We start from the raw sequence: 16942 nt of genomic DNA, 5'->3' as shown, positions 1-16942 counted from the left end.
AGCGAGATTCAGGCTTGTGCAAAGGTGACGCAGCGCTTGCACAAAGGCAGGTGGAGAGCCAGTTTGAGTGGCTAGATTGAGTTGAGATTGCTTGTGGAGGAGGGTAATTTACCTCAGTTGATTTTGCCAATATTCTCTTAGATTGGATAGCCAATTGGGTATCCATAATAATTGTACTCAAAATTTCACTATTGGATAGTAATAAAACCCTGAGCTGTTGCACCGGTTTTCCCACATTAGGTTTTTCCGGGGACAATTGTTCAAAAATAATTGTCATTTTTATGTGTGTGTTAGCATTTCTCAGTTCCTAGTTTTGCTTCCGCAATATTTCTTATGGTAAAGAAATTACAGTGTGATTAATTCAATATTTTGCCATAATAAAATAAACGACATAATTTTATCAGTTAGAAGAATTAATTCTAGTTGCTGCATTTCAAGGAATTTTCACATACCAAGGTGTTGAACCATGTTGGCATGGGTGATATGGAGTTCCAAGAGGTTGGTATTGGCCCTTTCTTAGCATTAAGGGGGGAAGTAAATCTTGTATTGCAATGGCTTCTCTTTGCATTCCCCTGTTCAACTCAATAGGGGTACTAGAATCTATTAGTGTAGTTTGTACATGGGGCCACAACTCATTCATACGTATCATTAGTATATTTTTAATCGTGGCCAAGTCCATATTTATTCTTTTATTGTATTACTAGATGTGCTTAAGGCTGGCCTAGTCAATTTTGATATGTAGGTTCAAGAACCTTCTTGGGGAGTGTGCCTACTTTTGTGGGTCATAATGCCTCTTGGGAGGGTGACCTACTTGAGTTTTGTATAAATCCATAGCTCAAGCATCATTTGTAAATCATCTTTTTGGTCATTGATCCAAGGCTCTCTAAAGAAAGTGTTATAAGTATTTTGTCTTTTTGTTGGCTTGACCCTCAGGGGATTTGAACCTTTAACTCATGGTTTACATAAGACTTCATAACACGACGATCTCCAATTGACTTGCCCTATGGGCACAAGTGTTTTACAGGCACTACGTCTTTGTTTTTCTCTTGTGGTTGACATATATATATATATATATATATATATATTAATGAGTTGGCATTTTGGTACCATTCAATCCCCTCTTTCTTTTGGTGATCTCAACATTTTTTTCCCACTGATAAACTTGATTTGGGTTCTTACATACTGCTCCCTTATTTTTCAAAGTACGTTTAAACCTTGAAATTTCACTAGCATGATTAATGTGTCAAAAACATTCCTTGGCTCTGATGGATGATAAATCTTGTTTAAGTGAATTATGAAAAAACAAGTGTTAACGTTTCAACAAGGTTTAGAAGCTAGCTCAAATTAGTGTGCAATGTTGGCTTGAATTCAAATCAGTATGTAGTGAATATTTGAAACTGTCCAGCACAATTTAAAATATAATACAATAGGAAACATTAGTCAAAGGATTTTTAGGCTATAAAGCAGACTAGATCATAATGGCGTGAGATGTTTTGTCGAGCTTGTGTAAGAGTATTCCGCCTAGAGACATGGCGTAAGAATGATGTGGCAGACCAATATCCTGCAGTGTAGAGCATCGGTGTCCACCATCCCCTGTGAACAATCATCTATGATATATGTTATATGTGCAATCACAAAGCAGAAGCAATTGAAGTTTCAAATTTAAACCCTTTACCACAATATATGAATACATTGAAGTGTACCTTCCATGATGTTTCTTTTCTACAGACCGACTAAGGTCCCTGTTTGCAATAAGAATCTGTAGAAATGGATTTTTTCCAAGATCTATTAGTAGTTTCCAAAGAAAAACCAGGTTAAATACATAAAAGAAAAATAACTAGAGTTATGACTACTTAAGAATTAAGAGAGCTTGTGCGTACTGATAACACATTCAGAAGGCCTTCCTCCCCATCAGTGCAAGAGAAGTCACCGTCAATGTATGCATCTGCTAGTCCAAGGTCTATCCTAGTAGCAATCTACAAAAATAATGAAAAAAACAGTGTAGCTTTGTATAAGTTTTCATCATAATATACTGCATGTTTCTTGGTGTTTGTTATCTGTTTCATAACAACATATAAGAAAGGACTTAGTGATGAATTTTGAAATCTGATCTCAAGGTTCATTTTGCTACCTTCCAATAGAATGATGGTTGGTGGATTCTCAAAATAGATTTTTTGTCACACCTTCTGTCATTCCCTTCAAACTGGAATATTGTGCCGCCATCTTCTAATAAGCTGAAAGAATCAAAGCGAGAGTAATTATAACCAAAATCAGAGTCTGAACTAGAACTGAATTGTTGATCCGAAAATCCTAAACCAATTTTGACAGAGGGAAAAACTAGTCCACTAAAAACTACATAAAACATTCAAATTTTGATAATGCACACACACATATTCATGTACAATAATGTACATTGTATATCCAAATCATTAGACACCAAATATGCAAAATTTATCATGTATGTAACATGTAAGGGTGAATATTATAAAATGGCACCAAATTCAATACATATTTGAAACACAATGCATAAACATTGAGACTCTAAATGGCCTCAAGGGTCTGAAAATAATCATATTACATTCTACAATCAAATCAAATTTCATGATCATGAGAATCTAGATCCATTACATTCTTTGCATGGATATGCTCAAAATTTTGAGTTCATATCCTTGATGTTCCAATACCAATGTTTGTATCTTGTGGCTGCGGAAACGATTGCAAGTCCATCCAAGATAGAAGGGGCATCATAAATAAATGAAAATTAGGTTTTAAGGTAGTTATAGTTTTTAATTTTTTTTTGGGGCGTTGCACAGCCTCAATACAGATTCAATTAATTTTGATTGCTTTTGGTCAATTTAGGAAAAATTGGTCATGACTGGTTCGAATGAATCAAGGCTTGAAGGGGGAGGGGAGTGGGGACGGGGGGTTGTTGAATATAATTGTACTCTTATGGGGAGGCAGGCATATGCCTCTATTCAAATCTTTCAAGTATTTTTGGGGTTGTATTTGGATTACAGAGGTAGCTGCTTATGTCCCTCATCCTGTGGTCAAGGAGATTTTATTACATCAACAATGTGTAGGAAGACAAAGAGGATGGATTACAAAGAACCAAGATTTTGATCTGGGGTTAAGGTTTATGAAGTTGGTTTGAGGGAAAGAACTTACCAAGATGATGACAGAATCTGATATCTAGGGAATTGAGCAAGAGAATGTAATGAGGATGAATTGTTTCTGTGCTGCTTTAGAACAAGTGAAGCAAGAGGATTAATACTAGGTCAATATTCTACTTGTAGAACCTTTCTTCTTGTGAATATGTTGACCAAACTTGTGTTTGCAGGTGTCCGGGATATGCATATCAATATGTCATTGAGACTTGTATATGACAATATTTAATAACAGTTGCAAGGGTTTGACTAGTTTTTGTTGATTGATATAGAAAAACAGTGTTTGGAGTTTTGACATGATGCTTGATAATGATTTAGAACTTTGACTTGATATTGAGATATGTTTTGGGCTATAGATCTCACTCTGATAGCAAATTTGGGATTTGCCCTGATGACTAATGAATTGATTTGACGACTGATGATTTACCTTGATAACAATGCTGCCATTATTAGCTTTGACACATTGGTTGAAGTATAAACAGTTGTGATTAAGTATGAAGCAATCTCACAATAAATGGATGGAACCTGCATGACTTATCCTTGGTGTATGCATTTGCATCTAGTGACATAAATGATTTATATTATGATCATGAGAATGACTTGATGAAGTTTTGATATTGCTTGGTAAATGACAACTTGTTAGCATGATAATATATAAAGTCCTAACTTGATATTTGGATATGAGCTCCACCTGTCCCTGGTCCAAAGAATTTGTTACAGTGATATTGATGAGTTTGATATCAATTTTGATCTGACATCTAAAGGTTTGATATCAGTTTTGATCTGACATCTAAAGGTTTGATAAACTAACTCAGTGGATTTGATTTCACAATATTGATCTATGTAAAGCTAAGCATATTGCTTTGGTCAAGTGTTATGTTCGCATTGTATGAAGTAAGCTCCCCCATCCTGATATGTTCGCAGAAAGCATTGTATGAAGTAAGCTTCCCCATCCTGATATGTTCGCATTATCTGGTGAAGTCAGGATGATGTGTCGATCCAAACCTCGACTTCATAAGGGTCCAAGGTATGACTTTGATTTTGGTTTTATATACTGATAGCCTACTCTTGATAGATAATGAGCCTCTAATGATCAATGTAAGAGGGAGTTGGCTTCTGAAGCTCAAAATAATGAATCATGGCATGATGAATCAATTTCTGAAATTTGGAATAGAAAATCTATATTGTGAAGCTATCAAAGAGTTTTTGGAAAGTAAATCCTTGGACACTCTGATTAAATTTTAAAAAGGTGTGAAGAGATATTGTTGAACTTGACTTGGCAATTGTCAGTTGATTGAAGCAATGATGTTCCAACTCTCATATATATATATATATATATATATATATATATATATATGTTGTGCATAGAACCTCAGTAAATTCATGATTGAGCTGCTTCATACGCATTGAATGTTAGTTTTTGTGGCATCAAATGTGTTCTAGCCACGAAATTTGGTGGAGAGGTTAGAATACATGAGATCTCCAAAACGCAGAAATCGTTTCTGTAAATTCCACCTAGAAGTGTCTCAATTAGATTATTAGTTGTTTTTAAAATGTTTCCTAAGTCTAAGCTTATGGAATATGGTTAATTAATCAGTATTAATTGAGATAAGGTGAGAATAGTCTAGAAACTCACACGGATCGATCTAGAAATGATCTAAGCCGTTGATTAAGATTTAATTTTGGCTGTTGGAGTCCCAACAAGAAAACATAAAAAGGGATTGATGTGGTGATGGAGAATGCACCAGTCACTTGGAGAATTCGATTTTCCAGAGTAGCAACAGTCATTTGCAAGAGAGTTTGAGCTTAAGTGAGGCAACAGAGATGGTGAGGGGCAGGGACGATGATCCGAAGGAAGTTTTCCAAATTCGGAGAGGCAACAACAAGAGGGCTGAGTTATCCCCAGTGAGGCAACGCAGAGGACTGCGTAGTTGCTTCAAGAGAAGCAATTCGATTTGTTGGAGAGAAATTCGTTCTTAGTTCCAGAGGCCAGATAGAGCATCGAGAGTGCCGAAAAGGCGATTTCCTTAGTAGAGACAAGCTTAATGACTTCATTAGAGGTAGGTTGGCGGTTTGACGTGATAGGGTCTGTGCAGAGTAGCGTAGAGGTTGACGCAAAGGGTCTAGGAGGCCAAGTTTTCTGAAGGAAGTTGTGCCGAGATTGCTTGTGGAAGAAGGGTAATTCGCTTAAAATAATTTTGCCCAAATTTTCTTATTGTTTGGATTGCCAGTTGGGCATCCATAGATTGTACTCAAATATTCACTACTGCATAATAATAAAACCCTCAATGCTGCACCGGTTTTCCCAAGTTGGGTTTTTTCTGGGGACAATTGTCCAAACATAATGGTGTCTTTTTATTATGTGTGTGCGCTAGTATTTTCTCAGTTCCAACACTTCTATTTCCGTAGTTTTATTTGTGAAGGTTGCAGTGTGTTTATTTTGATGTTGCCTTAGCAGTAAACTGAATAAATTAATTTATCAGTTAGAAGAAATAATACTAGTTGCTGCAATAGGATTCCAGTTTTGGAATTTTCACATTGAGTTGCCGCCAAGCTCCCTTCGAGATATTTGCATGGGACGATCAATTTTTTGATCTGAGATATTCATTCTATGATATGTGATTGCATGGATGTATTGATGATGTTTGGGATCGTTATTGACGAGCACATTTGGATGTTGCCTTAGTATGAGATCTGCCATGATATTTTGGATGAGAAGTTTGTAGCTTTAAGCATGATCGAGGTTGATTACGATGTTGCTAGCATGACCAGCTGTGAAGCAGGATGAAGAATCTCTTTGATGAGCCATTTGAACAGGTTCTGGATATGACAGGGATACATTGCTATAATAACGAGTGAGATTCTATTGGTAGAAAATCCTGTACATAGCTGGGACTGAGATACCTTCATATATTGAGACAGTATTGTTGTACGAGACAAGATTAGACGTGTGGTTGAAACCTCCTTGAGAGGGAGGGTGACTATGGTATCCTTTTTTGTGATATATATGTTTTTGTTCTAATATGATATTTGATTTGATGTCTTGTATGAACAGGAAACAACGACTACTAAGACATGATGATTACCATATATGAGTGTGATGTTATATTGCTGATCTACAGAGAGCATCGCTGATGTAGGACACCGAGCCAACTCTTCCCCCCTTGTTTGAGCTTCGAGGGTGAGGAATTGAGATGGAGGCCTCCTAGGGTTGAGGGATCTCTAGAAAATAGGGTATCACCCCTATCTGTTACACATAGGGTTGGAGATGTTGCTCCCCTATCTTGGTCTTTGCAGAGTATACCCCAGTTGACATCATACCCACAAGCCGGGCTTGTTGGGATTGTCCCTCCCCATCTAGCCAACAGGTTGAGAAGGCTTGGGGCATGTGATCCTTACCATTTTAGTAAGTCAAGTATCTGGCCCAAGCTCAGATTTTGATGCAGTTTTTCTACCACATGACTCTTGAGGGTCATTGTTGGGAAGATCGACAGGCAATAGGATGGGTTGAGATGTGCTCCCCTATATCACCTATTGCTCGATATGGGGTCGTAGATGTTTAGCTCCCCCATGAGATTCCGGGTTGAGATGTGCTCCCCGATGTGGTTCCAGGTTGAGATGTTCTCCTTGATGATATGCTTTCCGATGATGATGCGGGTCGTAGAATTGGATACCCACCGATGTTTCCCGAGTGGTAGCATTGGGCTCCCCGCTGGCAGAGATTTCTGGGTGGTAGCAGTGGCTCCCCGATGAATAAGAGGGTGGTAGCTTAGGCTCCCCTTTGAAATTAAATTCTTCTTCATTTAAATTCGAGAATGTTCAGCATATGAGTAGAGACAATCAAGAGATAAGAAAGAAAAGCAAGAGATGAATCGATATGAACAATGATGATACATGATGATGAGATACTTGAGATTGGATATGATTTGATAACATGATACACATGACATGATGTAGGTGGAATTCTCCCTAGTTGAGAGGGGGTCTTAAAATTGGCAACTAGGTCCAACTTCCACTTTGGACAGCTCATTTGATGGAGATTAAGATTACATTGAATTCTTCTTTTTGAGAGGACCAAAATCAACCTAAAGATCATCTACTCAGGACAAGTGAAAGTATATTTTTGAATTATGAGCCCACATGTATTTGATCAAGTTGGCCATAAATCTAATTAGACACCCTTGGAAGGCTATAAATACAAGTGAACTCAACCTCATTTGGACATCATGATGGATCATTCTTTTATTGTCTTTCTTGTCTTTGGTTTGCACAGGTCTCAGGTAGATCCGTGGAGGAATGGGTTTGCATGAAGGTGAAATTGCAGGGTTCAAAGCTCACATCATTGTTTTAGGGTTTTGGGCCTTAGTCACAGGTAGTCCATAGAGAGATCTCGACTACAGTCGCAGGTAGTCCATAGAGAGATCTCGACTATAGTCGCTCGTTGCTAGGCTCATCCATGCGACTGAAGCCTTTTAGTCGCATGCACAACATGCCCTCCATGCAACCGACATATAGGGTTTGGTTTTTCAGTTATCAGAAGTTTTCTCTCGTTGATTGCAGATAGTGATAGTCCATTACAAGTGTCAGAATCGGTGTTTTGAGTATAAGCATGATTGGGTTCATCTCATGGATATTGTTTAGTTGATTTTGCTGATTAGGTTTATAGATGAAAATATGGGTCGTTGTACTCTCTTGCTAAATCATTCAATGACAATCTAATAAGAAGAAGAATTTGAAAGGGTTTTCCCCATAGTGGGTTTTGCCTTGGTCTCTGACCAATCTTGGTGTCTCTATGTGTGAATGATTTTCTTCTATTGTTCCTTTATGTTCTACTGCATTGATGATGATGATATTGTTCTTTCTACATAGTTGCATATGTTGCTGAATAATGATGTAAATCTGAATAATGTAATAATGTTATGGGGTGAATTTAATGTGTAAATGAAGAAATGCAATTATCAAAGCAAAGAACAATATAGCCCTAAGAAAAATTAGCATGTGTTAACCCCAATTCCGTTATATCAAACTCTGCTTCCAGGTTCCTCTTGCAGTATTCTATGAGCCCTGATGACCCTGTCAAGAAGAGGTCATCCACATACAAAACTAGGATGAGTGGCTCATCCTCTACCATAAAGTAGTAAAGGTTGGGATCTGCATCACTCTCGACGAATCCTATCTGCTGCAAGTAGCTGTCGATTTGACTATATCATGTGGGATGCCCTGGGAGCTTGCTTGAGCCCGTATAGAGATTTCTTTAGCCAACACACATGTGTAGGCCTCTTATGTGTCTCGAAGCCCTCTGGTTGTTCTATGTACAACTCTTCCTTCATCACCATGTTCAAGAATGAATTCTTGATGTCTATCTGGTGAATCTGCCACCCCATCTGAGCTACTAGGGATATAACTCACTGGGTAGAATTGTATCTAGCAACTGGGGCAAAGGTCTCCTTGTAATATATCCCTTCTTTTTGTGCATACCCATTTGCCACGAACCTAGCTTTGTACTTCTCCACGCTACCATCTACAGTGTACTTGATCTTGTAGATCAATTGAGAACCTACAACTGACTTGTCCTCAGGCCTTGACACCACCTCCCAAACATCATTCATCATGATAGAATTGTACTCTTCTGCCATGGTATCTATCCACACCTGATGTTGTGTGGCCTCCTGATGGCTGGAAGGTTCTTCAACTTGACCTATCAATGATTGGTATCTATCAGGCTGTCTACACTCTCTTTGTTCATCGTAGGAGCTCCAATGAACTCCTCTGCATCTCTCAATGTTTGACGAACTTCCTTGCTGGTTCGACCACTAGTGGTGGGAGGGTCAAGCAACTCCTCTTCCTGCCTCTGCTGCTCCATCTACTGTGAACTCACTAGATCCCCTGCACCTGAGGAAATGCTAGTATTGGTAACTGTACTAGATCCCTGTGACTATCCTACTGGCGGTCCCATTGGCTGCCCTTGTGGTTGTGCTTGCTGCTAGACCAATGGAGCTTCTGCTGGCTCATTCTGACCACTTGTTGGCATCTCGCGAGACTTCTTGAAGGCTCTGTCTTCCGTGAACTTTTCATCTTGTCCCATATGATCTTCTTGCTGCTAGGAACATAGGTCCTGTATGCCTTTGAGGTTTCACTATACTCAATGAGGAACCCCTTTTCTGCAGTTTGATCCAATTTGGTGCGCTTCTCATCTGGCACATGGCAGTAAGCTATGTTGCAGAAGATCCTGAAGTGACTTACCTCGGTCTTCTTTCCAGAGAAGACCTCCTCTGGTGTTATCTTTCCCAATGCCTTATGAGAACCCTTGTTCTGGACATACGCCGCTGTGTCACATGCCTCTACCCATAGAAATTTTTGCAAATCCTGGTCATACAACATCGCTTTTGTTGCCCCAACTATAGATTTGTTCTTCTGCTCTGCTACCCCATTCTGCTGTGGATTGTATGGAGTTGTCCACTTCCTTTTGATGCCTTCCTTCACATAGAAATCTGTGAGGTCTTTATCTGTGTATTCTCCACCATTATCTGAGTGAAGCACCTTGATCTTCTTCCCTGTCGCATTCTCTACCAGAGCCTTGAACTCCTTGAAGTGATCGAAGACCTCATCCTTGGTATTCAACAAGTATATCTAGGTTTTCCTAGAATGGTCATTAATAAAGGTGACAAAATACTCGGTCCCACTGAGAGCTCTAGTGGACATAGGGCCACAAATGTCTGAATGTATCAGTCCTAACACGCCATCTGCTTTGTTGTCACTTCTCGGGAATGTTGAAATAGCATATTTCCCAAGCACGCACCCTCTGCACACACCATTGTGTTTCGTGCCAAGTTTTGGAACACTTGTCACTGTCTCCCTGAGGATTTTAAGTGCTCCATGGTGTAAATGTCGCATTCTCCTATGCCACAACTCATTCAAGTCTTTCCTCTTGATATTGTTACTGCCTATCAGTGCCATTGGAGAATCGAGTTGCAACATGTAGAACCTGTTGCTTCGAACTCCAATTTATTTCACCCTCTTCTAGGTTGGGTGTTCGACAAACACCTTCTTCCCTACGATGTGGACATCATATCCCTTATCCTGTAGTTGGGATACTGAAATCAGGTTCATGCCCAATCCCAACACATGCAGTACATCTGTAGCACTGGTACTTGCTCCTGACTCCCTCTGAAAATTGATGTTACTTCTCCCCACTAGAGTGCATTTGGTCCTGTTTCCCATATTAATCTAGAAGTCCATCTGCTCTTAATTGTAGCTAGAGAAATACTCTCTAACCCTTGTCATGTGTGTTGACGCTCCACTGTTAATATACCAGATACCTTGTGAAGCTAAGCTATTTAAGCAAGTAAATTCGTCCTCCAATCTGGAAGACAATTTTGAAGCTCCATGAATATCAAATTTGTCCATGGCCATACTGGATATTTCTGGAGAATTTACTGAAGACATCTTGAGTACAATTTTGTGTGCTGTTTCTCTTCCACTTGACACTGATTTTGCTACTGCAAAGTGCTGCAAAACCCTTTGTGTCCAAACAAGAAATCTTCTCTACTAAAATACTGAGCTATTGCTGCTCCCTTTGCCTGCTGGAATCACTATTCTGGACAAATCGAATTTTCCGCCACCCTGTAACTAAAAATTGAACCCTTGTCCAACAATTCACACTTCTTGGCTAGGCACTACAAAACGTCTGCAAATTTTGGCCTGTTGCTCCCTCTGAACAACGACATTTTCTCTCTTCTACCTCTGAGCTTCCTGTCCATCAAATATGCTCTGATACCATGTGAAAATTCCTTGAAATGCAGCAAGTGGAAATAATTCTTCTAATTGATAAATTAATTATGTACTTTATTTTGTTTACGGCAAAACAACAAATTATTCACACTGCAATTTCTTCACCATAAAAATATCGCGGATGCAAAAATAGGAACTGAGAAATGCTAGCACACACACACACACACAAAAATTGACACAATTATTTTTAGACAATTGTCCTTGGTAAAACCCAATGTGGGAAAACCAGTGCAGCAGTTGAGGGTTTTTATTATTATGTAGCAGTGAGAATTCTGAGTACAAATGGATGCCCAAAACTGACAATCCTCTACAAGATAACCTAGCCACAAAAATTAGTTTGACAAATTATTTCTCATCCGACATTGATCCAGTTCCAAAAGTAGCACCAACTGGGCTCCACGAATCCCCTACATCAGCCTCTGCGCTAATGCTGTGTATTCCCTTACATGCTTGGCCTGGATGCTGCTCTGATCAAACCATTTAGCTCAAGTCAGCGTCTGAGAATGACTCTCTGGCCCCTCCGGAAATTCTGTCGGCCTCCAGCAACTGAATTGACCCTCTGTCTGGCTAAATCGAACTCTGCCTCTGAAGCTTCTGCACAGTCCCTATGCAACCTCACTGAGGAAACTCGACCCCCTTGTATCTGACTCTCTGGAACTGGAAAACTTCCTTTGGACTCGTTGTCTCTGTCCCTCTTTGTTTCTGCGCCCCCTCTATAGATCAAACTTTTCTGGCAAAATGCTGCTCTTTGGAAAATCAAATTGCCCAACGAAACTCGCTTTCCAAGTGTGGTTTTCCATCTACCCTTCAACCTCTTCTTATAATCTCTAGTTGGGACTCCAATGACCAAGATTAAAACTTAATCGATGGCTGAGATCATCTCCAAGTCGATTCATGTGAGTTTCTAGAGAATTCTCACCTTTCTCAATTAATTGTTATTAATTAATTGATTTCCCTAAGTTAGACTTAGGGATTTTTTAATTATCGATCAATTAATTTAATTCAGCGATCTCTAGGTGGAATTTCCAAAAACTATTTCTGGGTTTTGGATAACTCTTGTGTTTTAACCTCTCCACAAAGTTTTGAGACTAGAACACCATTCGATGCTGCAAAAACTAATAGCCTAATTGTAATCCTCCTAGCCCTTGGGATGAAGATCCTATTTGCCTTAGAGGTTTCGTTGTGCTCAACAAAGTAAACTCGCTTTGCAGTTTGATCCAACTTCGAACATATGTCTCCTGGAATGTGACGATATGCTAGGCTGTGGAATATCCTAAAGTGGCTGACATCTGGCTTCTTCCCAGTGAATGCCTCCACAGATGTCATCTTGCCAAGCGCTCTATGTGGGACCCTTTTCTGAATATAAACCGTTGTATTACATGCTTCTGCTCATAAATAACATGGGAGATCCGGGTCATACAACATTGCTCTTGTTGCCTCTAAAATATAGAAGTTCTTCCTCTTAGCAACCCCATTCTGGTGCGAGTTGTAAGGAACCGTCCACTCTCTCCTGATTCCTTCCTTGATACAAAACTCTTAGAATTCCTTGTTGGTGTACTCACCTCCATTATCTGACTAAATAGTTGGGATCTTTTTGCTTGTCGCATTCTCGACTAGAGACTTAAACTCCTGAAAGCGACTGAAGACCTCATCCTTGGTCTTCAAGAAATAGATCCAGTTCTTCCTTGATAAATCATTGATAAAAGCTGCAAAATACTTGTATCTCCTGAGGGATTTTGTCGACATCGGTCCACATATATTTGAATTCACTAAGTCAAGTATCCTATGTGATCTACTGTCACTCCTTGGAAAAGATGCTTTCGCAAACTTCTCTAACACACATCCTCTACACACGTCATCGTGCTCTGTGCTCACCTCTGGAATACCTGTCACCTTCTCACGAAGCAATCTAAGTGCTTCATGATGAATATGGCCCATCCTCCTATGCCATAGCTCCCCTTGATCCTTCAAACTGTTGCTACTAACTAGTGCCTATGGAGTGTCCATCTACAACCTGTATTATTGACTTGTCCTTACTCCAAATGCTATAGGTGACCTCCATTCCTTGTGCTTCAATAACACCTGTGCCCCTCTAAAGACAACATTGTATCCTTTGTCCTGAAGGACTGATATAGAGATCAAGTTCATCCCCAAGCCCAGAACATGCAACACATCTTGAATAGGAATCAACTTACCATTCTCCCTCTGAAATAGAATAGTCCTTCTCACAACTGGGTTGCACTTGGACTTGTTCTCCATCTGAATCCAAAATCTGATGTCCTCCTCCCTATGATTGGAGTACTCTCTAACTCCTGTCATGTGGAATGATGCTCCACTATCTATATACCAAATACTCTGCTAGGTTGAGCTAGATAGACAAGCGATCAATGTGAATTCTTGTTCCATCTTACTGGAGAGCTCATTTGCACTAGCTAAAGTTGTTGTTTGCTTATTGCAATTCTTCTTCCTTTGTGGACAATTGCTGACATAGTAGCCGAACTCGTGATAGCCATAACACTTGACCTTTGAAAGGTTTTTTCTTCTCTCCTTTCGAGCTTGGTCCCTTGCTGGACCATTTCTTCGCCTTCCCTTTTCTTGCTAGGGCTATGTTGTGTTAATTTTGAGAGCTATATTGTTCTCTACTGTAGATAATTGCAATTTTCAAACTTTTCATCATTTACATATTAGATTCACCCCCTAACATTGTAACATCATTAGCAATTATGTAGAGAGAACAATAACATCAATAATGCAGTAGAACAAAAAAGAACAATAGAAGGAAAACATGCACAAATAGAGACACTAGGATTTAGGTTAGAGACCAGGGAAAAACCCTACAAGGGGGAAAACCCAACCAAATTATTCTTCTTAGATATTCATCAATTGTTCAGCTAAGATACAAAGTACATTAAGAATGAGATACATCAATCACATCAGGCCTCCTAGGGCCAACCCAAGTCAGTTCACAACTTTGTTTGTGAACTGAACGAAACAAGTCCAAGAGAGTTGCTATCATATCACTGTCATATAAATATTAGATTTGCCATAGAGATGTAGTCACATCTATCATCCATCATGTTATCACTATCATCAAGAGTATGTTATCAACGAGATCACTGTCACAACCATTTTGTCATGTCATGGACACTGTCATATTAAGATCACTGTTATGCAAGGTCATTGTCATCATGTAACATACGTATCATGGCAAGATCATTGTCGTCATGTAACATAACCAAGGTCACTGTCACTGTCACTGTCATACTGATCTAGGACACTAATATAATGTTACTACCATATAAGATTACTACCATATTAATGTTCACTACCATACCATATCAAAAACTACTTTGCTATATATTATCATGACCATATCATTGTTCATTCTCATGCCAAGGTTATTGTTACATATCTAAGTCATATACTCCAAGTTACTGTTGCACAGATAACAATCATGCCTCTATCATAATAATTCACTGTCATATTGTATCAACTATCATTCATCAAGGTCAAGAGTATGTAGATCTAGTCATTGTAATATAGATTGTTGTCTTACATCGAATTGCTAGCCACAGTGATATATTGTAAACCTCAGAGATACAATGCAAACTGTAATATAATTCAATGCCACAGAAGTGTAGCAATGTCATTGCAATGCCACTGTAAAAGTGTCGCAGAGTATAGAAGCTATGCCATTGTGAAGTAATACGCACCACAGAGATAGTGAGCTACTGTAATATGATAGATCCACATAGATAGCGAGTTACCATAATGCTAGCCACTGTCACAGAGATAACGAGTTTCCATAATGGGAGCCATTGTCATAGGGATAACAAGCCTCAAAGAATTAATGTGAACCATAGTTATAGAAACGAGCCATAGAAAAAATCAAAGCGATCCATAGTTATAATGAGAGCCTTAAAAGATGAAGCGAGTCACTGTAAAATGTTGGATAGAATGCGAGCTAGTCTTAGAGATGATTGCGAGCATTAGATAAATGCGTGAGGCATAGAGCTAATATACGAGCCACTTAATAGAGTATATGAGCCACAAGAAAGATATAGTGACTACTGTAATGAAGTACGAGGCAGAAAGTTTGAGAGCGAACCACTGTTGATTTAATATGAGCCACTATTGATTATAAAAGATGTGAGCCGTAGTTTGAATCAAAATAAGAATGTCATTCTTCGCATACTCCTTCAGTCCATACTCATCGAATAAGAATGTCATTTTGGATTTTCAAATGCCAAAGTTGGAGGCTCCATCCAATCTGTCTTGATCTCTCAAACTTGCTGTGACCATTTCTGGAAATATAGTGAACTCAAATAAACTGGAGAAAATATAAACTAGGTTGAAACCCTCAAACTTTCTCTTCCTCTGCCTGTGCAGATCCTCCTTCTACCCTCATTTTTGCTTTGATACCATGTAAAATTTTAATATTATTGCGGGGTTAACTAGTTATTATTCATCTATCAATTTAGAGGATTTGTCTGGTGCAAAATACTTGTGGCGAATACTAAATAAAGCACTACAACAACTTCACTGAAAAAATATAACCACAGGAACTGAGAAAATTATAGCACACACACAAATAATGGACACCAATGGTTTTGGATAAATGTCCATGGAAAAACCCCAATGTGGGGAAAACCAGTTCTGCAGATGAGTTATTTTTTGTTATTTTTCAGCAAAATCAGTGATGGAGAAATTACAAACGTTTTCCATAAATTAACAAACCTTCGGAAAATTATTTCTACCACTTATGCAAGTTGATCTACCCTCCTGAAAGTAGTTTGGCTTCCTCTGAACAATTTGTCCTCCCTCTAGCTATTGATCTACTCACACATATGGCCCTGGCACTGGCTAACTCGCACTACCGAGGAAATAATTTGGCCTCCTTATTTCAACCTCTACTGGCAAAATCAACCTTCCTATGCAAATAAATCTCTCCTAAAATCCCTCCTTGCTCTCGTCCTCCGGGAGAAATTTGCACTGCCAACTAAGGTAATTCGCACCCCTCTTTGGAGCAATTTACACCACTAGAAAATTTCCCTCTATAGAAAAATATATCTCTAACTATATCTGGAAATTGCTATGATAAATCTCTTAGGCAAACCTGTCTCCAAACACTGTTGATATCGCTCTGTTGATGCCCTTGTGCTTCCTCTACACCCTTGCTATCACTGCAATATTGTGTCTCGATCTCTCACTGATTTGTTCTAGAAGTGCCTAATGATTTCCTCTTATAATCTCTCATTGATGAATCAATGGCCATGATCTAATCTCAATCGATGGCTAAGATCATCTTGACCCCTTCAAGTGACTTTTCTAGAAGTCTCTAGACGGAAATCGATTTAACCCAATTAATACTGATTAATTAAGTCATTTATCTAAGTTAGACTTAGGAAAATTAATAAACTAGCTAATTAATTCTAATCAAGGCCTTTTCTTGTGAAATTGTTTCTAGGTATTGGAGAAAATGTGTTCCCTAGCATCATAGACACAATCTAAGACTAAAACACCTGTCCAAGCTACACAAACTAACAATTTATCAACGTACTTAACAATCACTCATAGTTCAATACTCCATTGAGCTTCCCACTAGGAATTTAGGCTTGGACACCACAATCCAGTAGCCCATCACATCACATTAACATAGGGGAAAAACACCCCAAGTTTCAAAGCGCCTGAGCTCAATCACCTTTCCAGTGTTGCTTTAGTGCTTCCAGTCCAATGTTCCTTGGGAATTCTTTCTCTACTCTCCTTCTCCCCTACTCTGCTTACTTTCCTTTTTTCACTCCCTTCCTTTTCCTTAAGGCTCCTCGTCTCCTATGAGACTCCCAAATTTCCATACACTCACATCGTGGAAACAAGAAAACGTGGGCATTTCCTTTTCTCATTCGCTCCTTACCAACTGTTTGGTGGTGGAGTGATCTCTTACGCTAGTATCACATTCTTCCACTTCTGTGCTCCCCCCCAAACTTTGA

General features: G+C 39.0%; 1 protein-coding gene and 1 long non-coding RNA gene across 4 annotated transcripts in view; one reads left to right on the top strand and one right to left on the bottom strand.

The window, feature by feature from the left end:
- The window catches only part of LOC149227712 (uncharacterized), a 340223-nt gene that overhangs the window by 131234 nt on the left and 192047 nt on the right, over positions 1 to 16942 (bottom strand). Inside the window, exons 12-15 of the mRNA XM_089377893.1 lie at positions 2132 to 2234; positions 1881 to 1976; positions 1704 to 1759; positions 1470 to 1593 (exon numbers count right to left, since the gene is read on the bottom strand). Coding sequence (XP_089234019.1) covers positions 1470 to 1593; positions 1704 to 1759; positions 1881 to 1976; positions 2132 to 2234 — 379 coding nt within the window. The remainder of the gene's footprint in view (positions 1 to 1469; positions 1594 to 1703; positions 1760 to 1880; positions 1977 to 2131; positions 2235 to 16942) is intronic.
- Positions 1 to 16942, top strand: part of LOC149227713 (uncharacterized) — a 336709-nt gene that overhangs the window by 131131 nt on the left and 188636 nt on the right. The window lies entirely within an intron of this gene.

Source organism: Pinus tabuliformis, chromosome J (genome assembly GCF_031772625.1).
Source record: "Pinus tabuliformis cultivar Carrire ecotype Pingquan chromosome J, CPIR1, whole genome shotgun sequence".
Classification (NCBI taxonomy): domain Eukaryota; kingdom Viridiplantae; phylum Streptophyta; class Pinopsida; order Pinales; family Pinaceae; genus Pinus; species Pinus tabuliformis.
Note: the sequence above shows the minus strand (reverse complement) of the source record. Positions and strands in the feature narration are given on the sequence as shown.